The following is a 27,104-nucleotide window of genomic DNA, read 5'->3' as shown; positions in this document are numbered from 1 at the left end:
GCTTTTATTAGAACTGTAAGTTTCACCAACACCCACCCTCCAGCCCCCGTCTTTGGAATGATTCATCTGAAGCCGTCTCATGATTTAGCTGCACTCCGCTGCCTTTGCCATCAAATGTCAGCTAAAAAGTGCATGTCGCGCTTTCGTGTAAGAAAAACTGCTCAGTAAACACTCTGAAACCTCAACGCAGCCACCAGATCCTCCCTCGTCAAGCACTTCTCCACTTTACAGACAAAAGGAGGCTTTCTCAGAATCGCTCACCCCACGTCGGCAGCTCGGTGGGACGTGCCTCAGCCTCTGTATGACTTCCTAATACGCTAAAGGCGAGTGCCCATGCTCTTTTTGGAGCCGTGGTCCAGTCTCGCTGCGCTGCATGGATGCTAACCCGGTTGCTAACAACGTTGCTAAGAAACCGCGGCTGTCTAACTTTGTTATGGGCTGTATGTGTAAACGTTACGTCCTGTTTCACGTGCTAGACGTAATGAAACAGTAGTGTTTTGACTAGAAAGCCCAAAGCTGAATGCCTTCTTACTCCCACTCGTTCATTTTTCATGGACAATACGTTCATTTACTGAAACACAGGCTGAGACTCTGAAGTCTATTAGCCCGGATTCGGGGCAAGTGTACTTATACGCCTCAGTGTTGACCTTGGGAGTGAGCTAGAAACCCAGCAACACTGACTTACAAACAGCATTGCCTTAATATCCAGTGCAGCAGACCAGTCTAAAACCCTGGAGATTTTACACTGCCCTCCCAGAAGCTTGGAAAGAACTGAAATCTGCAGATCAGAAAGGAAGACCGAAAGATTTGGATGTGCCGAAGGCTACCTCTTATGGATTCGGAGTACTTGGGAACCTTTTCCAGAGACCTCAGGATCCGAGTGTGGGCCGGTACTCAAGATAGTAGTAGGGTCAGGGTTCTTAGGGCCAGGCCAGGTAGGTATCAGCGAGAGTACGCCTGCCTGTCTCGTGACCTCAGTAGAGCAGAGAAGGTACATGTTGGTTTCTGAGGGCGATCAAGAGTTCTGTTGGGTTTGGTGGTCACTTTAGGACACCCAGACCAATCCATGAGTTTGATATCAGCATAAGTTGTGTAGAACCCTTCGATCTAGAACGTGGTGCTGCTGGAGATGATGGTAAACAACGTGATGTTGAGCTTGCGGATTTCTGCAGTTACTCTCTAACGCTTTGATTGAAGGTAAATGTTGGTTTCTGAGGGAGATCAAGAGTTCTGTTGGGTTTGGTGGTCACTTTAGGACACCCAGACCAAACCATGAGTTTAATAAGTTGTGTAGAACCCTTCGATCTAGAACGTGGTGCTGCTGGAGATGATGGTAAACGACGTGATGTTGAGCTTGCGGATTTCTGCAGTTACTCTCTAACGCTTTGATCACTTTTGTCTTTTGCAGACTGTTTCAGGGGTGGGTTCAGTGGATGGCCCCAGAGGAAGTGGCCAGATGGAAATTGACCATGAGCGCCTGGAGAAAGGCGTCTTGAACCAGGAACCGTCCAGTGGGCTGAACCAGCACGCAAGAAATGGAGAGGAAACGAATGGCATTGAAGGTGGAACTCTTGCGGCCAGGGAGCAGCATCAGCAGAACCACCACCGTCAGGAGGCCATAGCATGTCTTCCCCAGTCACAGGGCTGGGGGCCTGGTCATCCGATAGGGGGCTCTAACCTCCAGCAGCAACAGGCCGGATGGAACGACCAAAGCAGTGGTAATTTGGTAAACAATGTGGACATCGAGAACGCCAGGACCCTGGTGGCCTTCTCAGCCAGCGTGGACTCCTTGTCCACTTGCAGTGTTTCTAAGCCTTCTCAAAACCCCACTGCACAGCTGTATGAGAAGTTCATCCAGGAGATGGGTGGTCGTGGTGATGGTGAGCATTGCACTCCGGAAGATCTGAACACCCTCCAGACTGCACTGAATCAAGCCCGGCATGGTCACAAGCCCCCAAATTGTGACTGTGAGGGACCGGACTGCCCTGACTACCTGGAGTGGTTGGAAAAGAAGATCAAAATGGCGGCCAACCAACAAGACAAGGGTCTTTGCAAAATGTCAGGTGCTCCTCAAACACAGCAACAGCACTACCAGTCTCAGCCCCAACCTCAACCCACTGATATTAATGCCCCTTTTGGATCAGAGTCCCAATTGCAGAACCCTGTCAACCAGCCTCCAGTTCCAAGACTTTATGGCCCCCTGCCACCTATCCCCTGTACCCCCAGTGTGTTATCAATCGCTAAAGAGAGGAACGTCAGCCTACAAACAGCTATCGCCATTGAGGCCCTAACCCAGCTATCTGGCACCAGTGAGGCTGTTGGTGAATCTGCCAGTGGAAATTCCCACCATCATCCTTCTCCTCAAACTCTCCCCCAGCCTCAGAATGGGATGCAGATGCTTTCATCACCTGGCCCCTTATCATCAACCTCTGCCTCCCCAATGGCACAGTCTGGCCCTCCTGGACATTTTCCCCAACAAGAACCTGCTTCATGGGATCAGCCCAGGCCTCAATCGCAAGGTCCTGCTCCCCACTCCTCCCAATACGGGTCCTCCCCCTTCCCGGGCTCGCATCCATCCATTGCTAACCCATTTCCACAGCAGTGGCAGCAGGACACTGGTGCAAGCTGTGAGAAAAGCTCTCCTCGAGACCCATGGATGATGTTGAACTCTGAGCCTCAGGCACATTTTCCGCAACCTGATCCAATGTCTGAGCTAAAACAACTCTTGGGAGATACCAGCGGAAAGTATGCCAAGGCTGCCTTCAGATTCCCTGCCCTGCCTCAGAATCTGAAAGACAGCCAAAAGGGTGGGCACACGGTGTTGCCCTATGTCAAGCAGGAGGTAGACAATGGGGAGTACCCGGGTCAGGCTTGCGCAGCAATGGGCCAGTTTGGGATGGTAAATGGCCAGCAGCAATTCCAGGGTCAGCAGCTTTCTCAATCCATTAGGCACTCAACTCAGGCAGCACTGCAACAGCACCTTCATCACAAACGTAACCTCTTCTCCAGTCCCCCACCCTTTAGTCCACGGGTTCCTATGGCACCCCAGACCCTACGCAAGTGGTGGCCACAACCCACACAAGACGCCACTCTAGCCATCAAACAAGAGCCCAAGGAACCCAAGAAGAAGAAGAATGCACAGAGTTCTCCAATGCTCAAGCAGCCCATGGGTGGATTGCTTGGCCCCTTGGGTCCACCTCTTCCTAAACCCAAACAGATTGTCATCAAGAAGCCCAAGCAGAAGGCCTCTCAACCGGTCTTCCTCCCGCAGAGCCAGATTACAATACAGAAATCCCTCCAGAGCATGCCAATGAGTATGCTGTCCCCATCCCAGCTAACGCCATCTCCACCTGTCATGGAGGCTGGGCCCCCCCACTGTCTACCCCTGTATAATCCCTCTCAGGTGGCTATGAGCCAGGCAGCTCCAGCCCAATCTCAGGAATCCATTTTCAACAGCAGTAGTACCCCTATGTCTGGAAACACTCCCTCGATCTCTACCCCTGTGTCCGTCCCGGTCCCGAACTCCCTGTCCCAGGAGGGGCTGACTAGCTCATGCCTGACCACAGAAGGTGAAGCCATCACTTCCACACCTCAGACCTCCACATCTCAGCCCACTCCACCCCTAGCCGGCCTCAGTTCCCTTGACCCAAAATTCGAGGATCTGATTCGCCAGTTCGAGAAGGAATTCGGGGATGATTTGCCCTCCGCGCCTGTTGCAGATGCCCCGGGCCAGGGCCCTGCTCCGTCTGTGGTGACCGAGTCACAACAAAACTCTAACTCAGGACAAACCAGACCCCAGTCACCATCCGCAGAGCAGCAAAACAACCCCTTTGCAGTCGCGCCGAGCCAGCCGGAGCCCATGCGAGAGGGAGAGAAGGAACGAGGGCTGGACGCGAATACGGCTGCAGAAGAGAAAGAAGAAACCCCGGTGTCCTCAAGCCAGCTTCCTGCCATCAAACAGGAAGTCGAGGATTGTGAAATGGATATCAAGCCCTCAGGCCAGCTCTTGTCCCAAATGCAAGAGACCTATCTGCAGCAGCAACAGCACCGAATCCTGGAGGACCCCTTCACCACGTCCTGTACACCTCCAAACAAGCGCATGAAGATTGAGTCGTCGGGTGGTGTAACGGTGCTCTCCACCACTGGCTGTTTCTCCACAGCCGGAGATGATGTAGATACTCCCACAAAGGATGGTTTTCCCTCAGCCCCTTCGCTGAAAGGTTTCCTGGAGTCTCCACTACGCTACTTGGATACCCCGACCAAGAATCTTCTGGACACACCTGTGAAGGACAACCAAGCAGAGTTCCCCCTCTGCGACTGTGTGGGTGAGTAGCTTAGATCCCAGGTTCCTAGATGTGGAGTTTCCTAGTCCTAGTCCTAGTAGTTCCTCAGCCAGGCCACATTTAGCCTCATTTCCCAATGGCAACAGCCCATCACACTCGCTCAGCCCCCAGTAGAGACGCATACGTTGGATCATTCATAAAATAATCAACATGCCCTTCGTCCTAATAATTCGCTCGATTTTTGGGCCGGTAAACCTCAAAGACGTCTCCTCGTCATTCTGCAGCCTGTTTTCTAAAAACCTTGGGGTTGAATGAGGTAGCATTCTTTTGTTGTTAGCCACCATAGCTCTTTGTGTGACGTCGTCCCTATCGTAAGAATCCCACCTGTCCCTGCCACTGGGATATCTATCTTCCCTAAATGTAGACCTCAGTCCAAACAAGTGTTCCCCTTCTGTTGCCCTGTCTCTATCACTTCTGCCTCGGCACGTTCGTCCAGGCAGTGCCGACCCACGTCTGAGAATGCGTGCCCGGGGTCCCTCTCTCGTCTCTCAGCGGTCTGACCACAGTGCCTCTCTCTGGGGGAGGCAACAGGAACAATAGCCCTTACAGAAGGGGTCCATTGTGTCGCGTCGGACCAGGGGCAGACAGACGGTCCTGAGCTCCACAAGCCATTCTGTCTCTGTTTTACAGTCAAAGCAGCAAGCACAGAGCCTGGCCGGGCCTCCATGGGTGGCTGTGGACATGATAAACTGGCCGTGCTCATATATCATGTGATACTGTGTGTACAGTAGTTAGGCATTAAAACCGGGAGGCGGCTGGGAGGACAGGGCAGGAGGAGATAGACCGTAACCTCCCTACACTCCCTACACGTATCCTTCATTTGCCTTCCTCCAGGTTTTTCTTTTCTTTTTGTACAATAACTGATTTAAACAGGAAAAAAAGATTTTGATCATTTTAAATAGTTAAGATTAATTAAGTCTTAAATAATTAAGATTCATTTTACAGTGGTGGTGAATGGCATCAGACGTATGAAGACTTCAATGGCTCTAAATGAACTGCATTCAGAAGGCTACAATGGTAAACCTGGAATCCTGGAGAACTTTTCAGGAACTTTTCAGGCAAAATTATTAAGTTTACATTCAAAAATGTAAACATTGTTTTTATTCCAAGTCATTTTTGACCATTTTTATTGGTCGATTTATGTTGAAATGGTCGCTCAAAGTAAAGGACAGCTGGAGTTTTGCAAATTATTAAAACAAATTTAATAATGACTTAAAGTAAATTGTCAAAGACGACAAGAAATCGTTGCCTAATCGTTTCACGGTAGTTTTCAGATGCTTTTTACTGCAAATGTCATTTTTTTCAATTTATTAAAACATTTTATGAGCATATGGCATAAATTCTAAAGCAAAATAACAAAAAACATATTTTTATAGATTCTCCACTACTTAACCATCATCAACGTTCCTTATAAAACTCGTGTAGGTGCACTGGCGGGTCTGGATAGTGACCACTGTTGGCTATATTTGTGTTTTGGAGTCAATACCTGGTTCTTTTCACCATCAGTATAAAGAAACTGGAAAGAATGAGTCGATAGGTTTATGTACAATGAACCATTTCAGTCTCTGAATTATGCAGAAATTTAAAAGACTCTCTATAATATATATATATATATATATATATATATATATATATATATATATATACAAGGATACTAGCAAGTGCTGCACTACGGCTGGCCACACACATGTGTGTATACACACATATATATATATATGTATATATATATATATATATATGTGTGTGTGTGTGTGTGTGTGTGTGTTTTAATGAGTGCAGCACTTGTTGGCTTTTAACTGTAACCCAGAGCGAAGGTCACCCAGCAACCCGTCGCCATAGTGAAACCACTCCACACACATTCCACAGTCAACAGTATACAGGATACACACAGGGTAACCTGATACTTATAGCCGTGCAAAAACACACACACACACACACACACACACACACACGCTAACAGACGTGACAGATGTGACACCTGTTAAACACACCCTCTGCACACTGTCTGTCTATCTGCAGATCTGTCCCGTCTGTCAGGAACTTTCCAGGAGGAGGGAAAAACCTTCTTAACTTTGAATGCAAGTCAATGCAAAAAGATTTGAATCCGGGTCCGTTTGGGGCATTTCCATCGGTCTGTTCGTCGTGAAATTCGTGCAGGATGTAAAACACAAGTGGCAGATTTAGGAAAAGTGAAAAAGTGAAATTCAGTAGAGGCTTTGCATGACGGCTGTATTTTGCTGAGACCCGGTTGGGTTGGCAGCCTCCGCATGCCTGGCATGTTTTTCTCTCCTTTTCATTTTGTCACTTCCTCCCACTGGTCCCGCCTATATCCCTACTAACACCCATAGTGGAATATGACCTTACATTCCCTGTCCCCCACACCAGCGTTTACTCTCTCTCTCTCTCTCTCTCTCTCTCTCTTTCTCACACACATTCTGACTCACTCGCCCTCCCTTGAGTGCTCCCTACCAAGCAGCACAAACCATCTGGGAGTTTTTTTTTTTCTCTTCTTCTCTTCTCCATGTCATCTCAAAGCACAACATTGGCACCAGGGTGTGTCTAGTATGCGTTCTCATGCTCGAAATATCTCCCGGAGACTGAACTCCTCTGTGTTGACTGAGGCGCTCTAATGCAGCCCCTTGAATTTAGAGGAATATTAATATTCTGCTTGTTTTTCTTGGGTGGAGTGAACAGGGAGACCAGATAAAGCCCACATAGAGTAATATGGGATGAACTGGCTCTTTTCTTTCTCTCTCTCACTCTCTTTATCTCTCTCTCTCTCTTCCCCAGAGCAAATCCTGGAGAAAGACGAAGGGCCGTACTACAATCATTTGGGATCAGGCCCCACTGTGGCTTCCATAAGAGAGCTGATGGAGGGCAGGTGAGAACCTCCAGTCTAGCCCATAACCTTCCTTCTTGCTGTCCCTTTTGCCTTTTTGTAGAGCGTATCTCGGCCCACTCCACCATCTCCCTATCCGAGCTCAGGACGAACCAGACCCCAGTCACCATCCGCAGAGCAGCAAAACAACCCCCTTCAGCTGAGGGTGAACGGGATAATGGGGATTGTGTGTCATGTATCATATCCAGAGACTGGATCCGGAGATACTGTGAAATGATAGCTGCTCCAAATAATATAGAAATATATACAGTTTAAATATGGAGTCAATTAATATGGTCACATCACATTATTTCAGATGCAGCTGAACATAAATCCAGTAAAAAGGAGAAACAAGAGCTTCTCATTCTGAAGAAAGAAAGTAGTGAGATCTTGTCGGTGAGCTAGTCTGAAGAACAGAGCTCGGTTCCTCCAGGGTTCTCCTGGACGCCCCCCAGTCCAGCCAGCACAGCATGGAGGATGTGTTCAACTCCAGCAGCAGCAGCAGCAGCTCACCTGATTTACCTTTATCATTAAGCCCTGATAAATGAACCCTTACCTAGGCATCACCTAGGCAGTCTGCCCTCCTGCAGTTCAGTACAGTAGAACAGCAGTTATCTGAATATTTTCATCTGATTATGAATCAATAATCAATACGTTTTTTTTATATGTATTTCTAGTCATTTCTAATAATTAAGACTTTCTATGAATCATTTATACAACTAATATATTACGTGCCATACGTAACTCCTTCTAAAGACTGGCATAATTAATAATAGATACATGAATAACACCCTATGGTTCATAATATCTCCCCTTAAAGCTAAACAATGCTTTATAAACCTGTAATTCTCCGTGGCTTTTATTACCATTAGGATTACCGTTCAGTAACAACATGCAAAGCAGTGCAAGCTGGCTGAGTTGGCCCCAAATTGGCCCCAGTGCAGGAAACAGCCAGAAACCACTGGTATTCCTGCAGAGTTTAAGGGGTTAAGTGTGATAAATGACAGCAATGTGCTTTATAAAGCCGTATAGGTAGAATGGCCCGTGAGCTGCTACCTATAAGCAGAAGGCCCGGTCCAGCACCTTGAGTTGTACGTTAAGGTTGCCATATAAAACATTATAAATGCACTTATAATAGTAATAATGCATTATAGCTGCAGGAGTCATTGGGAGAATTACTCAAAGCTGCATTATGATTATGATTAGCAGTCTGTGTCGGTAGATTGTAAAATTATAAAAAAAAATAAAGCTTCCAAAAACAAAGGTGTGTTTACAGAATCAGCTCGTTTCACTGTATTTCTCCAGGCTGTGAGTCAGAAATGCTGACTTAGTGGTCAGTGGTTTCTGCAGATATCTGCAGATGGCGCTATTATTATAATCGTCCCCTTATTTTCAGTTAAGAGGGTCTTCCAAAGTATCCATCGGTATCAGAGGTGTCCCGAAATACAGCCAGAATACGGCGACGGCTATCTAGCCCGGACGTTTGATGGGAAACAGTAGGTCATTCAGCCCTTTGCTAAAACCAGGCCTTTGCTATATGCTATATTGCTGGTGCTCACAGTGACTTTAAGACTCAGAAGACCCAGATCAGCTGCAGATACAGCTTTTCGGACCAACGTTCATGTCTTTCTTTTCTTGTAAAGACCACGTTCCAACTTCTGTCAGCCAGACTATGTGAGGCGTTGAGAGGGTATTCCACAGTATCCCTCATTTCACGATTTTGGGAGGTGTTAGATACGAGTGTTTGCAGTAGGATGCTAAAATGTGGCTAAAATATGGATAAAAATGGCTTAAAAAATGGTGATCAGTGAGAATTAAGGTTTATTCTACAAAGAAATGAGAGAGTAGCCTCAGTTCTCTGGTGCTGAAAGTGACTTTTGAGGGGTAAATAGACACAGGCCCATTGCTGGTGCACAGTTTGCCCCTGTGTGTTATAGTGGAGCCGTATCTAGAGGATCCTGGCACAGGACACTTCCACAGCTGTGGATAGGCATCTCTCTCTTCTCCTCTACTGTTTACTTCGTTTCTCCTCCTCCCCTCAAACCCCCCCCCCCCCCCCCCTTCTATCTGGCCGTCTTATGAACACAGTGATGGAGAACCACCACCACTTGTATTAGTGTTTATTCTAATATCAGTGTTTTGCTGCCTAGATAGGGTGCCTGAAACTTTTCCACAGTGCTGTGCAGATCAGAGCAGTGGTCGGAGCACCTCCACCCTAGCCGAACTCCCCCGCGCTCTCTCTCCCGCTCTTTTTTTGCTTCTTCTCGACAGGGGGCAAGTGATTGACCACATTGTGGGCATATTTCTAAAGCCTCTCTAAAGAGCTGAGTCATCCCTGCCTAAAAGGGGGCGAAGGGGTCAGTGGACAAGGGGTCAGAGGAGGGGGATGCGCCCCTTTTGTTTGTGTTTTGAGAGTGACGTAGGAACTAAAACTTTCTGAATCTAAGCCTCATCCCAACATCACCTCTGACCCCGCCAGGGCCACCCTGCGGAGTTGGATGCTTCTCCGCTGGAGTGTGTGATTGTAGATGAATGGGGGGGCTTGGGTAGGGGGTTTAGGGGGTCCACGGTTCGCGGTAAGCACCCTGACCACTCGCATACTGACAACAGTGACCAATGAGGAGGTGGGGCTGAATGCTGAATGGGTTCCCGTGCACATGTGCTTAGTAAAGTCTGACCTGTGTGTAAATATAGAGTAGAAATGGTGTCCTGAGGATGAAGGCCTAATCTGATGAATCTAGTGAGCGTTAGTGATGGTCAGGATGCTGGATAGATCCCAAACCAACTGTCCAACTCATCCCTAAAGTACTGGATGGAGCCCCAGGGTCCATCACTCCAGAGAACACAGTTCTTCCACTGCTTCACAGCTCAATGCTGGGGGGCTTTACACCCCTCTAGCTCATGTTTACCTGCTCCTGAGACTTATCTACTGGGACTAGACAAGTACAATAAAAAATAGCTGGATGCATTCATTAGCTGAAGGGGTGTCCACAAACATTTGGACGTATGGAGTACATAAATACTTCACAAGCACATACAAAAGTGCTCCACAAGTCAATATAGAGACCATAGTACTCTTCTCTTAGCCTGAGTACTCTCAGAAGAGGAGGGTCCTCAGTCTGGGTTTGAGGACAGCGAGCGCTGGACTCTGCTGTTCGGACACCCAGGGGAAGTTCGTTCCACCACCTCAGTGCAGGACAGTAAAAAGTCTGGACGCTCGTCTTCCGTGGATCTTAAAGGATGACGGGTCGAGCCGAGCCGTACTTGAAGCTGGAAGGGCTCTCGGAGCGGATCGGCCTTTGGAACCAGCCTTTTTGGGCTTCAGTGTCGTGTTGATTGCTGTGAGACGGCGGGGGGTCTGATTAGATGGACAGTTTGAAGTGGTGCTGCTCGTACCCTGTACGTCCAGTGATGTCCAGTGATGTCCAGTGATGATTGCTGGTGCCATTTCCACTGTACAATATATATATATATTTTAAATCTGTGACATAAAGATACATTCATCATCCAAAAAAACGTATTTCCCACCTCAGCCATTCAAATTTGAATTGTTAAAATGATCCTTTGAACATAAAAGAAACATAAAACATCAAAGCTTGCCTGTTTGTTTTTGTTTTTTGTTCATGGCTGCTTCAAAGACTCTAATGATGTCACTTCCCCTTTGTGATGTCCTTTAAAGCAGCAGTACATTCCGATGTTAAAATGGTACCAGTGATCAAGAATATGACACAACGTGTCCATATATTTGTGGACGCCCCTGCTTATGAATGCATTCAGCTACTTTCAGTTACACCCCTTAATAAATAGATTGAACCCGTCTGAGCTGACCCGTCTTTCTGTATGTGTTTTCCGCTGCAGGTATGGAGAGAAGGGGGAGGCCATCCGTATAGAGAAGGTGATCTTCACGGGAAGGGAGGGCAAGAGTTCGCAAGGATGCCCTATCGCCAAGTGGGTGAGTATAATGACGATGATGGCATGTCCTGCTGACGAGCACAGTCTCCAGTGTGTCCAGCCAGGACTCGCTAAGATGTGCTTTTTAATTGGTACTGTCTTTTGAATGTACACTATCAGTCAAAAGTTTCAGAACACTCCCAAGCACTAGCAACGCTCCCGACACTAGAAGGGTAGCACGTCTTTTTAAGGTGGCACCAGTACTGCATTGCCAGGCAGCCGACACGGCACGGCCAGCCGGCTCGGTCGGTTGTGCTCTCTCAGGCTCCGGCCGCTGATGGCAAAGCGGCATGGCTCGGATTTCGAACTCACGTCTCTCGGACCCTACACTGTTAAGTGTACGATCCCTTTGGAGGTTCTTTAGCTTTGAGGAACCTTCTAGGAATCTTCTAAAAGCCTCCTCAAAGCACCTTAAAAAGTTCCTCCACAGTTTCAAACTGATGCACCCCCAAAGGTTCATCAAGGATCTTCTACTTTTCACAGTGTAGCTTGTTCGACCACTGAGCCACTCTGAGCCTCGTGTTGCAGAACTTGGGCTAGTAGTGTATGTTGCTGTACTTAATATGGTAATAACTTTAATACTAATAATTAAATTTAATAATAAATTTGGTTCCTAACTCAGTCAGACACCTCAATAAAGCTGCTTATGTATTTAAAAAGCAGTTATCTGCCCATTCTGATGGGACTCCAGTGTAGTGAGGACATAGGGGTCTACGCTGGGTATGTGTTCGTGTGTTTGAGAGGGTGATTGCAGCGACCCGATCCCTGGAAGGCAGGCAACCTGTTATCATTAGCCCAGAGCTATAAAGCAGCGGGGGGTTGCACTCCCCTTAGCACACATACAAACACACACTCGCACTCCCAGCTAATGGGTTTATGGTTGAAAGCATATGTGCTGATGGTAGATAATCCTTATAGTGCCAATAGCGACATTTTCCCTGCTCATATAAAGCTTCTGGAGGATCATTCAGTGTAACTCCCGCTGTGTGTGCGTCTGTTCTGCTGCAACGTTGTGAAGCTGTATATAATCAAACTACTACTTTCATTATTTCCCTGAATTTATTTATTGAATTTTTGATAAAATAGTGATGATTTTGTCTGAAATTGTGATTTTGAATTGAAATAGTGATAAAAGTCGGTGACAAAGACGTCCATCTTTCAAAAAACTAAAAATATTTATATATTAAATAAATATTTAAATTATTCCAAAAAATTAAAATGATTAAAATGATCCTTTTAACTCAGACAGGGGAGCCAGAATCTAAATAAATGTGAATAACGGGTGAATAAACAATGTATAACAACATCAACATGCCTTTTTTCTGTTCCTGGCTGCTCCAAAGGCTCAAATGATGTCACTTCCTCTGTGTGATGTCATTAAAAAAGCAACAGTACAATATTTATAGGCAAAACAAGTGAGTGTGACGGGGTGGAAAGTCAGAAGCTGATGTTAAAATGGTACTAATGATTGGAAAATGATTAAGAAGAGTACACTATATGTCCAAATATTTGTGGACACATGCTCCTCCAAAATGTAGTAGAAAGCCTCCTTGCTCTTTTTAATACCCCTGATTTCAGAAGAAAGAGTGAATGAGCAGGTGTCTCAATACTTTTGTCCATTTTTCTCCATAAAGTGTACATTAATAATCCTTAGATCATGTTGAAGAGAACACTTTTATTAATACCCCCCTCCCCCCACCATCCGTCTTCCTCTCCATCCTTGTCTGCCCCCTGCAGGTGATTCGGCGCAGCAGCGAGAAGGAGAAGCTGCTGTGTTTGGTGCGGCACCGGGCGGGTCACCACTGTGCCAACGCTGTCATCATCATCCTCATCCTGGCCTGGGAGGGCGTTTCGCGGGCTGTGGGGGATAAACTGTACCGAGAGATCTCCGACACGCTGACCAAATACGGCAACCCCACCAGCCGCCGCTGTGGCCTCAACGACGAGTGAGTGAGAGAGACAGAACTAGGCCTGCTTTAATATAAGCTCATAATATTGATTTAATACAGTAATTAGTGCAATATAATAATAATTGTACATTTTCAGAGGTATACAATTTAATCTATGGGTTATATCACACTACAGGGGAACCTATAGCAATGTTTTTTCCAACACCTGAGGCCCAGACTGGGATACAGTGATGTTAGCGGCTATTATACACGATTCAGTTACTGTTATAAATGATTCAGGATCTGCTATAAATGATTCAGTGTCTACTATAAATGATTCAGTAAATGCTTCAGTATCTACTATAAATGGCTCATTATCTACTATAAATAATTCAGTATCTACTATAGATTATTCAGTATCTACTACAAATGGTTCGGTTACTACTATAAATGGCTCATTATCTACTAGCAATGATTCAGTATCTACTATAAATGGCTCATTATCTACTATAAATAATTCAGTATTGACTATAAATGGCTCATTATCTACTATAAATGATTCAGTATCTACTATAAATGGCTCATTATCTACTATAAATGATTCAGTATCTACTATAAATGGTTCAATTACTGCTATAAATGGTTCAGTTACTGCTATAAATGATTCAGTATCTACTATAAATGGCTCATTATCTACTATAAATAATTCAGTATCTACTATAAATGGCTCATTATCTACTATAAATAATTCAGTATTGACTATAAATGGCTCATTATCTACTATAAATGATTCAGTATCTACTATAAATGGCTCATTATCTACTATAAATGATTCAGTATCTACTATAAATGGTTCAATTACTGCTATAAATGGTTCAGTTACTGCTATAAATGATTCAGTATCTACTATAAATGGCTCATTATCTACTATAAATAATTCAGTATCTACTATAAATGGCTCATTATCTACTATAAATAATTCAGTATTGACTATAAATGGCTCATTATCTACTATAAATGATTCATTATCTACTATACATGGTTCAATTACTGCTATAAATGGTTCAGTTAAATAAATAATTAAATAATAATAATAATAATAAACTTAAATAATTCATGAACACAATTGAAATTGTGACCTGCATCGAAATGATTCAGTAACTGCTTTAAACAATTCTGTATTTACTATAAATAATTCAGTGTATACTGTAAATGATTCAGTAAGAGGTATAAATGAATCTATCAACCTAAAAGAATTTAATTACTAGAACTGATTCAGTATTTGCTATATATGATTCAATTACTGCTATAAAACAAGCATCTATTGTTAATGGTTCATTATCTACTATAAAAGATTCAGTATCTCTTATAAATGATTTAATTACTGCTATAAAACATTCAGCATCTACTGTAAATGGTTCATTATCCAACTATAAAAGATTCAGTAACTGCAATACATTATTTACTAGATACGATACATGATATATAGATATCATTTATCTACTATAAATGATTCCGAATCTATTATAAATGATTCAGTTACTGTTGTAAATGATTCAGTATCGGCTGTAAATAATGCAGTAACTATAGATGGTTGAGTATCTATAATGAATTATTTAGAATCCATCATAAATGTCTCAGTATCTATTATAAATGATTCAATTACTGCTATAAAACATCCAGCATCTGCTGTAAATGGTTCAGTATCTTCTATAAATTATTCAGTTAATACTAAATGGTTAGTTACTACTTTAAATGATGTAGCATATACTATAAATTGTCCCGTATCTGCTATAAATCATTCAATGTCTCCTATAAATGATTCAGTTAGTACTCTAAATGGTTCACTTACTACTAAAAATGATGTAGCATATACTATAAATGATTCAGTATCTCCTATAAATGATTCAGTTAGTACTCTAAATGGTTCACTTACTACTATAAATAATTTAGCATATACTATAAATGGTCCCATATCCCCTATAAATGATTAAGTGTCTCCTATAAATGATTCAATGTCTCCTATAAATGATTCAGTTAGTACTCTAAATGGTTCACTTACTACTATAAATGATTTAGCATATACTGTAAATTGTCCCGTATCTGCTATAAATGATTCAGTATCTCCTATAAATGATTCAATGTCTCCTATAAATGATTCGGTGTCTCCTATAAATGATTCAGTTAGTACTCTAAATTTTTCACTTACTACTTTAAATAGTTTAGCATATACTATAAATTGTCCCGTATCTGCTATAAATGACTCAGTGTCTCCTATAAATGATTCAGTATCTCCTATAAATGATTCAATGTCTCCTATAAATGATTCAGTGTCTCCTATAAATTATTCAGTATCTCCTATAAATGATTCAGTATCTACTATAAATGATTCAATGTCTCCTATAAATGATTCAGTTAGCACTCTAAATGGTTCACTTACTACTATAAATGATTTAGCATATACTATAAATTGTCCTGTATCTGCTATAAATGATTCAGTATCTCCTATAAATGATTCAATGTCTCCTATAAATGATTCAGTGTCTCCTATAAATGATTCAGTTAGTACTCTAAATTTTTCACTTACTACTTTAAATAGTTTAGCATATACTATAAATTGTCCCGTATCTGCTATAAATGACTCAGTGTCTCCTATAAATGATTCAGTATTTCCTATAAATGATTCAATGTCTCCTATAAATGATTGTGTCTCCTATAAATTATTCAGTATCTCCTATAAATGATTCAGTATCTACTATAAATGATTCAATGTCTCCTATAAATGATTCAGTTAGCACTCTAAATGGTTCACTTACTACTATAAATGATTTAGCATATACTATAAATTGTCCTGTATCTGCTATAAATGATTCAGTATCTCCTATAAATGATTCAATGTCTCCTATAAATGATTCAGTGTCTCCTATAAATGATTCAGTTAGTACTCTAAATTTTTCACTTACTACTTTAAATAGTTTAGCATATACTATAAATTGTCCCGTATCTGCTATAAATGACTCAGTATCTCCTATAAATGATTCAGTATCTCCTATAAATGATTCAGTGTCTCCTATAAATAATTCAGTGTCTCCTGTAAATGATTCAGCTAGTACTCTAAATGGTTCACTTACTACTAAAAATAATGTAGCATATACTATAAATGGTCCCGTATCTGCTATAAATGATTCAGTATCTCCTATAAATTATTCAGTTAGTACTCTAAATGGTTCACTTACTACTAAAAATTATGTAGCATATACTATAAATGGTCCCGTATCTGCTATAAATGATTCAGTATCTCCTATAAATGATTCAGTATCTCCTATAAATGATTCAGTAACTGCTATGATGCTAAATCGTTACCGTATGTTGTTTGAAGGCAGGGATCCAAACTACAGGCCCACATACAGGCCTTCAGACAGTTTAAACGAGACACAGCAGAGCTCACCAGTCCAGCACAGAAAAGCTCTGCTTTAAAATCATTCAAATAATCACTGCTTTCCTGACTTTCCTGGGAGCCTCTGACCTCCTTACAGCAGTGTGCTCGAGTGTGTCACTTCCAACAGTACAAAGGTAACTCCCTACTTCAGCCCCTAGAGAGCCAGCGTTTTCCTCCCCCCTTAGTGTTTCTGACACACCTGCATTACCTAACAAAAGACGTGGACCTTAGCTGTTGAGTTGATTCAGATGAGTTACAGCAGGTAATCATTAACCTGCACTGCGGTTTGACCTGAAGACCCCTGAGCCCAGCCTGGTCCTGCAGGGAAAAACACAGCGTAGCAGTGCTGCAGCTCTCCAGAGCTGTGCGCTTTACTTTAGTACGAGCCGCAGTAATAAGCTGGACATTTTCATTTGTGGACGTTCCTGTTGGTGCAGCTCGCCAGGCAGTTTGGTCCAGCGAATGGTTTTCATTTGGCCTGCCAGGCAACATCTGCTTTGACAGTAATGCACATTTTGTGGAGCCAAAACAAACCAAGCAGAATTATTGTGAATTAAATCCTGCTCTTGCGGCATGCGGCGCACTTTCCAGCCCGCTTTATTGTTTGACATTTAATAAAAACCAAATTGAAGACGTTATGTATTATAAATCATTTTTCCAAGCCTGGAAAACTTTAAAAACCTGTTAAAAAATGCTAACACTTGATCGCGGTTTAGAATTACACAGAGAACAGAGCCCCGACTGTGGGCGAGAAATGGTTTAACCGGCCGAGCTTAAGGAGTAGCCCTGAGCAAAGCTAAGAGTCGCCTAATGAGTAATTCATAGATCTCCTAGAACCAAATAGAAGCATGCCGGGTATATGTGGTACAGCCAAAAACACAGCCATGAGAGTTAAATCATAGTTCTGTGGGACACAGCCCTCATTTCAACCCACTTTATTTCATTTTTACTTCATAAAAAATAATTGAATAAACTTTATTTACTAAAAATAATTTATATGACGTTTATTTATAACCATTTTAAGATGTTTTAAATTATATTTTACATTATAGAACCCTAAGAACCCTACCCTACACAGACAGCAGTGCCCCAGCTGTGCCCAACACGGTTAAATATTAAAGAACCTCAGCATAAAAGAAAGGTTCTACTCGAATTACAAATAGAACTTATATAGAACTATATACAAGCCAAGAGCCTTGTAGGAACCTTCATTTTTTTAGGACTGTCTAAAGAACCCTAAGCATAAAGGGAAGGTTCTATACTAAATATATATGCAAGCCAAGAACCATAACCTTTATTCTTAGAACTCAGTATAAAGGAATAAGTCAAGATCTACAGAACATCACAGGAGCTGTTCTAAAAGTTGTAAAAGTTCTAAAGGTTCTAGCCTTTTCTGCATAGACTGATCTCATCATACCAATCGTGCGACTCCTGCTGTATCACCGTCGGGCTCAGAGCTCCCTACGTCACGCCTGAACCAAGTGGAGTGTTTGGTTATTATTGTTAGATCAGTGAAAGCACTGAACTCTAGAACCTCCAGACAGTTCTAGATAGTCTGCATGCTGAAGTGCTGTGCTTTTCTCTCTGCAGCCGTACGTGTGCATGCCAGGGGAAAGACTCCGAGACCTGTGGTGCTTCCTTCTCTTTCGGGTGTTCCTGGAGCATGTACTTCAACGGCTGTAAGTACGCCCGCAGCAAGACACCCCGCAAGTTCAGACTGCAAGGAGAACACCCCAAAGAGGTCAGTGACTTCATCAGTTGTTATTCATAACTATTTCAGTGCTACTTTGTAGTAATATAAACATGTAATATAGACCTGAAAATGACTGCTGGTGTATCCTCCCTCTGCAGGAGGAGCTTCTCAGGGATAACTTCCAGGACCTGGCCACTAGGGTGGCACCTTTGTATAAGAAGCTGGCCCCTCAGGCATACAGCAACCAGGTAAGAGCAGCCAGAGGCATTTGCTTAGACACTGTGGAAGGGACAGCTTTCCTAGAGGAGAAATGAATGTTTTCCTCAGATTCAGATTCTCCTTTAAAATCTCCTTTATACATCCAACTTCACACCATATCCCTATATCTATAGTCTCTATTTTTATGCATATTATGTGTTAATTTGTGTTTTAATATTTTTAATATTGTTTTATATTTTTTATTTCTATAATCTTATTATATATATATATATATATAGTTCTTTTTTTAGCTTATATTTTAATTACTATTCATTTTGTAGCTACAATTTATGCTTTTGTTCTATAGTCATTTCTGTAAATCACTCTATCACTCAATCTCTATTATTATATATATATATATTTATTTATTTACACATAATGTATATTTTTCCCTTATATTTTTATCTCTGTATTTTTATTCTCTATATTTCTTTTATTTTTTGTATTTATAATTATAATTTATATATTTATATCTAGATATACTTTTCATTTTAAAAATTAAATGATAAAAATCCTAAATATCTATCTATCTATCTATCTATATATATATATATATATATATATATATATATATATATATATGTGTGTGTGTGTGTGTGTGTGTGTGTGTTTGTTTTTTACCTAGATTTTTTCTCTATATATTTTTATTGTTTTATTTAATTTTTTTAGCCTTTCTTTCCATCTTGCACCTTGCATGTTTTTTAATGTGACTTTACATGTTTTATTTCACTGCTAGTTCAGTTTGATTGGCTTGATTTCAGGCTTTGGGGCTAATGAAGCAGTAAAGTACATAATAAATAATCACCTTTGCCTCAAACCTCCTCTATTAAAACCTGAGTAGATGCCAGCAGGAAATGCTGTTTTTTATAAAAATGAATTATGTGTGTACTATTGTCCAGTAATATAGATTTGAGAAAAGAGCTTTAAGCTTCTATTAACTCAATTTATAGATTTTCACAAATTTTGCCATTTATATTTGTGCCCATAGTGCAGTGCACTTCAGTTATCACAACTGTTGGGTATGGGAACATTGTATGTGCAGCCTGTGACGGCCTGTGGTGTTGAAGCGATAATGTAGAGGAAAGCTATATGAACAGCATGCAGGGTGTTGTATCCTCAAGGCTGTGCAGGCCATGCTGTAATACATAAGAGAAGATAAGCAGAGCAGGATCAGTTACTAAAAGGCAGGAAAGACCACATATGTCTTCATTTATTGATGAAAAAAGCTTCCTAATTCAGTTCTAATCTAAGCAGCTTCTAATACAGTGGGTCTAATGCCATGTTTACCAAACACCAGAGAAAATGAAGAGCAAAGAGGTAGTCTGTGCCGCTTTGGCTGATGGGTAATAATGGCGTATTCCTTGTTTTTTTCCCACAGTGCATGAATGAAAAGGTAGCAACAGATTGCCGGCTGGGTTTGCAAGAAGGACGGCCCTTTTCAGGCATCACTGCATGCATGGACTTCTGCGCCCATGCTCACAAAGACCAGCATAACCTCTACAACGGCTGCACTGTGGTACGGTGTGTGTGTGTGTGTGTGTGTGCGCGTGTGTGTGTGTGTGTGTGTGTGTGTGTGAAAAAGTGGTGGAGTGCATGTGTTTGTTGTGTGTGTTATATGCAGATTACTCCACTACTACAGTATTCTACTCCACCGTTCTCTATTCTCCTCTACTGTATTCTATTCTACTCCACTGTACTCTATTCTCCTCTACTGTACTCTATTCTACTTCACAGAACTCTATTCTACCCCACTACTACTCTATTATACTCCACTGTATTCTATTCTACTCCACTACTACTCTATTCTACTCCACTACTACTCTATTTTACTCCACTGTATTCTATTCTACTCCACTACTACTCTATTTTACTCCACTGTATTCTATTCTACTCCACTACTACTCTATTTTACTCCACTGTATTCTGTTATACTCCACTACTACTCTATTCTACTCCACTGTATTCTATTCCCAAGGGACAGTTTACTATATTATACAACAAGCATAACAACACCTAGCAACCCACACTTCAGTCGCTCACTGGTAGCCATCAGGGAACACTGCTGACTGGTTCCCCGGCTCTGTATTCAGTCCAGCGTTCTTGTTTTCAGGTCTGCACTCTTACGAAAGAGGACAATCGGCAGGTGGGGAAGATCCCAGACGACGAGCAGCTTCATGTGCTTCCGCTTTATAAGGTCTCCCCGGTGGACGAGTTCGGTAGCGAGGAGAACCAGCGCCGCAAAATACAGACGGGTGCTATCCAGGTGCTCAACAGTTTCCGCCGAGAGGTCCGGAAACTCCCGGAGCCTGCCAAGTCCTGCCGGCAGCGTCGGTTAGAGGCCAAGAAAGCTGCGTCGGAGAAGAAGAACAAGAAACAGCAGCTGGTGGAGACACCGGAGAAGATGATCAAGAAGGAGGTCCGGCTCGCAGGTTCACCTCACCCACAGCAAGGCAATAAAGGTACGGCTCCACGGCACTACAAGTCGTGTAGTGAGGCAGTCCTTGATATAAGTATTACTCTTTCTAGATGCTGATGTTATGATTTTGTGTCTCCTTTTAGCAATTCCAAAACAAGAGGTGAAGCCCACCATCAAAAAAGAACTGGTTGAGCGCTTTCAGGCCATGAATGGAGACTTGGAAGGCTACCCAGGCCTTGGGAACGGCAAGATGTGTCCTGATCCCTATGGGATGAATGGTGCCTATTCCTTCCCTGGTCCCTATGCAAGGGGTGGCCTGCTTCCCAATGGCCAGCCATCTGCACCCGGCCCTATTAATGGCTTCCATCCTAACCTCCAAGGTATGCCCTACAATTACTACAAACACCCCCCCAATGCACTTTTGCACCCCGACGTCTTGGGCTGCGAGGGACGTAATGGGACCTGGCCCAAGTCTGCTGCATTAGACCAGAAACCAGATGTCCAAAACCTTCAGGCCAGGCTGGCACAAGCATACCCTAACCGCTCTGATCAACAGCGCCAGCAAGTAGCCGACTTGGCCAACCCTGGCTATCTGCACCAGTCTGAGCTGTCCCAGTCTCCAGCTCCCCCTAACCGCACCCCGTCTGCGCCCCCGGATCAACACCGCCTCACACCGGTCATCAAGCAGGAGCCCATGGAGGTGCCACTATACGACAGCAGGACGGATGGGCAGGTCCGGAGTTGCCCCAACACCCCAAGCGTTACCCCGCAGCCTGACGCCTGGTCTGGGCACAAGCCCAATGGCAGCTTGGCTTCCAAAGGATGGGACGGAAATCTCAGACCGGGTCTAGCCCATTCACCGTTCACTCCAGACAAGCAACGGCTCCACCAGCAACACCATACCCAGCCTCAGCATCCTCAGTATGCCCATCAACAGCAGCAGTGGAGCTCCTACCCTGGTACACCAATGGCCTCCCCTGCTCCTTCTCCCTCCCCGGTCTTGAAAGGAGGCCCATCTCCAGCTCCTTCCCCTCACCCGAGTACCCCGCACCATTGGGATAGCCCTGCCCCGAGTCCACAGCCCAAGGCTTGGGGTCCTATAGGCTCTGCAGGCTTTTGTCCTGGGGGACTTAGACAGGGCACCCCAGTCGGGGCATTCCCAGACAAGATGCTGTCCCAGGTGGCAGAGAGTCGAGGCTCAACACCATTAGGCCTCCAGGAGAAAGCTTGGAAGTCTGGCGGCGCTTCCGCAGCGGGAAGCACACTGTCTCCGGCTCCAGAGGGCCGTCAGTTTCCAGACGCCTTGCAGAAAGTGGACGGGCAAGCTTGCTGGCAGAGTGAGGCGGAAAGCCAGAGTGAACGAGAACTGGAAGAGGAAGAGGTGTGGTCCGACAGCGAGCACAACTTTCTGGACCCCAACATCGGAGGAGTAGCGGTGGCTCCGAGCCACGGCTCCATTCTCATCGAATGCGCCCGGCGGGAGCTACACGCCACCACGCCTTTGAAGAAGCCAGATCGCAGTCACCCAACCCGCATCTCCCTGGTGTTCTACCAGCACAAGAATTTGAACCAGCCCTGCCATGGCCTAGCGCTGTGGGAGGCCAAGATGAAGCTGCTAGCCGAGCGGGCGAGGCAAAGGCAGCAGGAGGCAGCTCTTCTGGGCCTCTCGCAAGAAGAAATCAAGGCCTACGGCAAGAAGCGCAAGTGGGCGGACGGAGCCTCGAGTCCTTCCTTGGGGCCCGCCAAGGACAAGCGGGAAGGGGTGGTGACACGGATGGCCCCCACACAGCACACCACCACCATGGTCACTTTGTCACCCTACGCCTTCACCCAGCTCACAGGGCACTACAGTCGCTTTATGTAAGCTCTTGCAAACTGGTGCCCCCCTGTGGCCGGGAGTGGAAATGCAGGGTGCTAAAATGAAAAAGGAATCTCACCCTTTTCTTAAACCCTGAACCTCTCCCGGCTCGTCATCCCCTCTCTGACCATCAGGAGAGAGGGAGGATAGAGGGGCGGTTTTCTGAATTTTTCATTTTCTTTTTTTTTTTTACCTCAAGTTTTGGTGGCAGTTTGGGCGTCCCCCAAACGGACACGCTGCCTATGGTGCTCTTCTTCTCTCCAACGTGGGAGGGATTCCATAGTTTACCCTCCCTAAGTGAATTTAATGATTCTAATTATTATTGCTATTATTATCAATATTATTATGATTGCTATTGTTACTGTTGGCGTTGATATTACAGGTATTGTTATTATATTATGAAGATGACTATTTTTTATTTTAAATGTATTGTTTTTCATCAATGTCGTTATTAATATTATGATTGTTTTTTTGAGGGCTTTTTATTCTTTCTTTTCCTCTCTTGACGACTTCCTCGTCTTCGTCAGTCTCGCTTGTTTGATATGAATGTGAGAACAAGCTAATCATCATTTTTTGGGGGGTTTGGGGGGGGTGGAGTGTTGTTGTTTTATTTTTTTTATTTTTTATATTTTCCATCCTTTGCCTTTTCTCCCATTAACCTCTCCATGATATATACAGCACCTTCACGTCACTGCGAGCCATGCCCGTGTCTACAACCTACGCGAGACACTCTGGAGGAAGGACGGTGTTCAAACGAGGGCTAGTTCCATGCTGTAATTACAGAGTATGCGACCAAAATAAGCGAGGGAAGTCCTGGCGTTGACGGGGGCCTTTCTGTTTTGTGCCACTCTTCTACATACTGGAGGTCTCTACTGGTCCTTCCAATGGTGCTTTTTTCTGTCTTAGCTGTCTCAGATTCTTGCCCTCACCGTCATGGTGGCTAACGATGTACCAACGATGGTGCTCTTTATACTGGTGGGGTTTGGCGACAAGCCGCCCCGGGTTCGGTGCGGTCGCCTCTCCTGAGGAATCAATGTCATCAACCACTCGGTGCTGACTCATCTTGTCACGGTGCAGTATCCATTTCAGCCTATGAGACCATGGTGAGACAGAGGTCTCTGAGGTGCTAATGCAGTTTGGTCCACCTTTACAATGCCCCGTTGGCCCGAGCCTGAACGGCGCTCCAAATGGGAACCTAGGCGAGCTGAGAAATCTCGAGCTCTGGTCAAAAAAAAGCAAGCGTGGCTCCAGAACTTTGCTAGGTCTGGCTGAAGCTCCGGTTGCCAGCCTGAGCGGAGCGAGACCAAGAGAAAGAGAGAGAGGACATTCATGGAGGTTGGTGCTACTAACAGTCTTTCCATGCCTCTGAAGTTACTCCATAGCTCCTCTTGGCCTCCTCCGTCTCCTCTGGCCCTGAGAGCTGAGCTGATCCCCACACCCCCCCACTCCCCCTGAATTTGAGGTGCTTCTCAGCATGATGCCTTTCGAGAGTGTGATCGTGCTGAGCGCTTCCTGGGAGTGGGGGGTGGGGTGGGGGGGTAGGTGCAGGGCAGTAGACTGCTTGGTGCTCACAGTTGAAAGGGAGGGTCCGGTGCTTATGGAGCCGTCCTCTAGTCCTTTACCTCATGTTGCGACGCTGATCCCATTCCCAACATGCTACTAATACTCGGCGCTACAGACTGTAGGCCTTCGGGCCTAAATCCACATACATATTCTACTTTTTTTTTTAATCGTTTTATTATTATTATTTATTACATGATGATAATGATGATGATGATGGTTATGAAGATTATTGTTATTGTGCTTGCTGTTTTTTTTTTTCTTTGATTTTGATTTTATTGTTTCATTTTAGACAAATTGTAAATATAGAAGAAAAGATTTTATAAAAGCACTTTTAATCTTGATTTTAACGAGGAGGAAAAAAAAGAACGTAATATTGACGACTTGAATCTTAGTCTCTTTTCGTTTTCTGTTCGTTCGTTTGTTTGTTTTGCTTTTTTAATGGAATTTTATTGGGAGAGATAGATATGTAAATAGTTAAATATTTAGGTAAGATTATTTAACTGGTGAGGAATAAATCATGAATGATTCCTTTCATTTTTTTAGTCTACGGTTGTCAGTATGTCAGGCCCTAAACATTAAAGACGGTGCTCATACGTGTCCAATGGGTTGAATACATGGGTTAGGAGTTTAGGACTAGGGAGCCGATGCTGAATTACGAGGCGGTCGTGCGTTGAAACTCTTATGAGCCCTGGCGGATGTTCTCTGTACTCAATATACTGCTGTTTTTTGTTTCATTTTTTTTTTTTATTATTATTTTTAATACGTACTGTACTTAGACCAATACCTCTGAACAACCACCGATACAGGCTTCCTCTCCCGCCAGTCAAAACCAGACAGAACAGAACAAACAAACAAAACAGCTAACCGTGGAGAATCAGCATGCATGAACATTGAGCATCGACCATGTGATTGGAGACGGGAGGGAAAATGTAAGGTTAGTGCTTGATGATGATGATAATAATAATGATGATGATGAGGATGATGATGTAAGAATCGACAGATTAATCTACCACACCATGAACCACAGCACCACAGCGTCCGGGTGTAATGTCTGATTGAGCTGACCGCCGAAGCGATTTTACAAGTGGACAATGTTTCTTATTCTTACTTTTAATGGTTTTTAGTGCTCTGGCTGAAGCGAACGGGTGCGTACGCAGATTATGCCGGATTATGCCGGATTATGTCGGATTAAGCCCGATTATGGCGGATGGCGCGGATTTTGAATGTGACTCCAGGTTCTGAGCGTTTGCCGCCTTCGCAGCTTTCGTACACCTTGCGAAACCCAACCCAACGACGCGAAACTGTGCTGGATTCCCGAGGGTGGGATTTCAGACTCATGAGTTTCTTGAAGCCGTGCTCTTCTCTTCGACGGCAGTGAATCTTTTAACCATGGTGCTACCCCTAGAGGTCACTGTAGAAGCGATGCGACGCGATAAGCATAGCGAGGGAAGCTGAACTGTTGTTGTGCTGGGTTTGGGTTTGGGTTTGGGTTTTTTTTTTTTTGGGGGGGGGGGAAATCTTTAATATGATCTATGAAGCCTTGTCTCAGATTTAAGCGTATAGGAAATGTCTATGGTGCTGATGCTTTTCTCTTTTCAGATGTTGAAAGACTGTATGATTCTCATAATTTAATACAAAGCACTCAAATTTCTCGGCAGATCTCTTCCTCTCTCTGTCTCTCTCAGTTTTTAACTCACCCCAAATTGCTGAAAATGGTACTTGAAGCAGATATCTAGAATCAGTGATATTATACAGGTAGAAAAAATGAAGCTTGTATGCTATGGAGATAAATAGACTGTTAACTTAATAGATGTTCTGGCGCTCTGTCACAAGCCCGGAAATGCGCTTGAACTTTTTCTATTATTTTCGATTTACAATTTTTTTTTATTATTATTTTAATCCACTCCAATGATGAATGACTCAACCTCTTGATTACACCCATGCATTCCTGCACACCTCACACACACACACACACAAACACACACTCACAAACACAAGCAACCCCACACCGACACACTTGCTCGAACACTCACACTTTATTATTATTATTATTTTTATTTTTTCAGTATTTTTTTACTTTCTCTTCCCGTCAGCACTCAGTATCGAACCATTGATCATGTCCAGATATACATAATTAAAAAAAAAAAAAGTAAACAAAACAAAAAAAAAAAGAAATAACTGGCAGCTACATTCCCATATGAGTTCAAGATTGCTCTTGGTTCTATTTTTTCATGTCGAGTATGCAGTATGTATAAAGTGTTTTTCTTTCGTTCGGTCTCTCTCCTTGTAGCTGTTTGGTGTATTATGTGAATACATAGTGTATGTGGTGAAGACAAAACCCACAATACTGTTTTATGTTCTGCAAAAGTAAAAAAAAATTAATAAAAATCATGATTTAAAAAAACGAGCGCCTGTCAGAGTGATTCTTCTTCTGTTCAACTCTATTCAATTCAGTTTAATTCGATTCATATTGCAATTTTCACAGTGAAAGTTGCCACAAAGCCAGGAAAAACTGCCTCGGGTCGAGAGGAGGGGAACCCATCCTCCTCAGGTCGACACCGGATAATAAAAATAACAAGCAATTCTAATCCACTAGTATTCTACTCTACTGTACTCTATTCTACTCCACGTAATTCTGTTCTACTCCACTTAATTCTATTCTACTCCACTACAACTAGAATATTCTATTCTACTCCATTGCTACTCTGTTCTACTCGACTGCTACTCTGTTCTACTCCATTGTATTCTATTCTACTCTACTGTATTCTATTCTACTCCACTACTCTATTCTACTCCACTTAATTCTATTCTACTCC

The 27,104-nt window shown here is 43.5% G+C and overlaps 1 protein-coding gene across 2 annotated transcripts in view; it reads left to right on the top strand.

Annotated features, from left to right (window-relative positions):
* Positions 1–26,692, top strand: part of tet3 (tet methylcytosine dioxygenase 3) — a 49,701-nt gene extending 23,009 nt beyond the window's left edge. For both annotated transcript variants that reach the window (XM_072665212.1, XM_072665211.1), the window contains exons 2-10: positions 1,409–4,325; positions 7,134–7,224; positions 11,080–11,173; positions 12,910–13,118; positions 18,091–18,241; positions 18,352–18,441; positions 19,830–19,967; positions 20,562–20,910; positions 21,011–26,692. In XM_072665212.1, the coding sequence (XP_072521313.1) occupies positions 1,457–4,325; positions 7,134–7,224; positions 11,080–11,173; positions 12,910–13,118; positions 18,091–18,241; positions 18,352–18,441; positions 19,830–19,967; positions 20,562–20,910; positions 21,011–22,731 (5,712 nt within the window). In that variant the 5' untranslated portion in view covers positions 1,409–1,456 and the 3' untranslated portion in view covers positions 22,732–26,692. The remainder of the gene's footprint in view (positions 1–1,408; positions 4,326–7,133; positions 7,225–11,079; positions 11,174–12,909; positions 13,119–18,090; positions 18,242–18,351; positions 18,442–19,829; positions 19,968–20,561; positions 20,911–21,010) is intronic.
* Positions 26,693–27,104: the final 412 nt, after the last annotated feature.

Source organism: Salminus brasiliensis, chromosome 20, assembly GCF_030463535.1.
Source record: "Salminus brasiliensis chromosome 20, fSalBra1.hap2, whole genome shotgun sequence".
Lineage (NCBI taxonomy): Eukaryota > Metazoa > Chordata > Actinopteri > Characiformes > Bryconidae > Salminus > Salminus brasiliensis.
The sequence above is the reverse complement of the archived record's forward strand: the minus strand, read 5'-3'. Positions and strand labels throughout refer to the sequence as shown.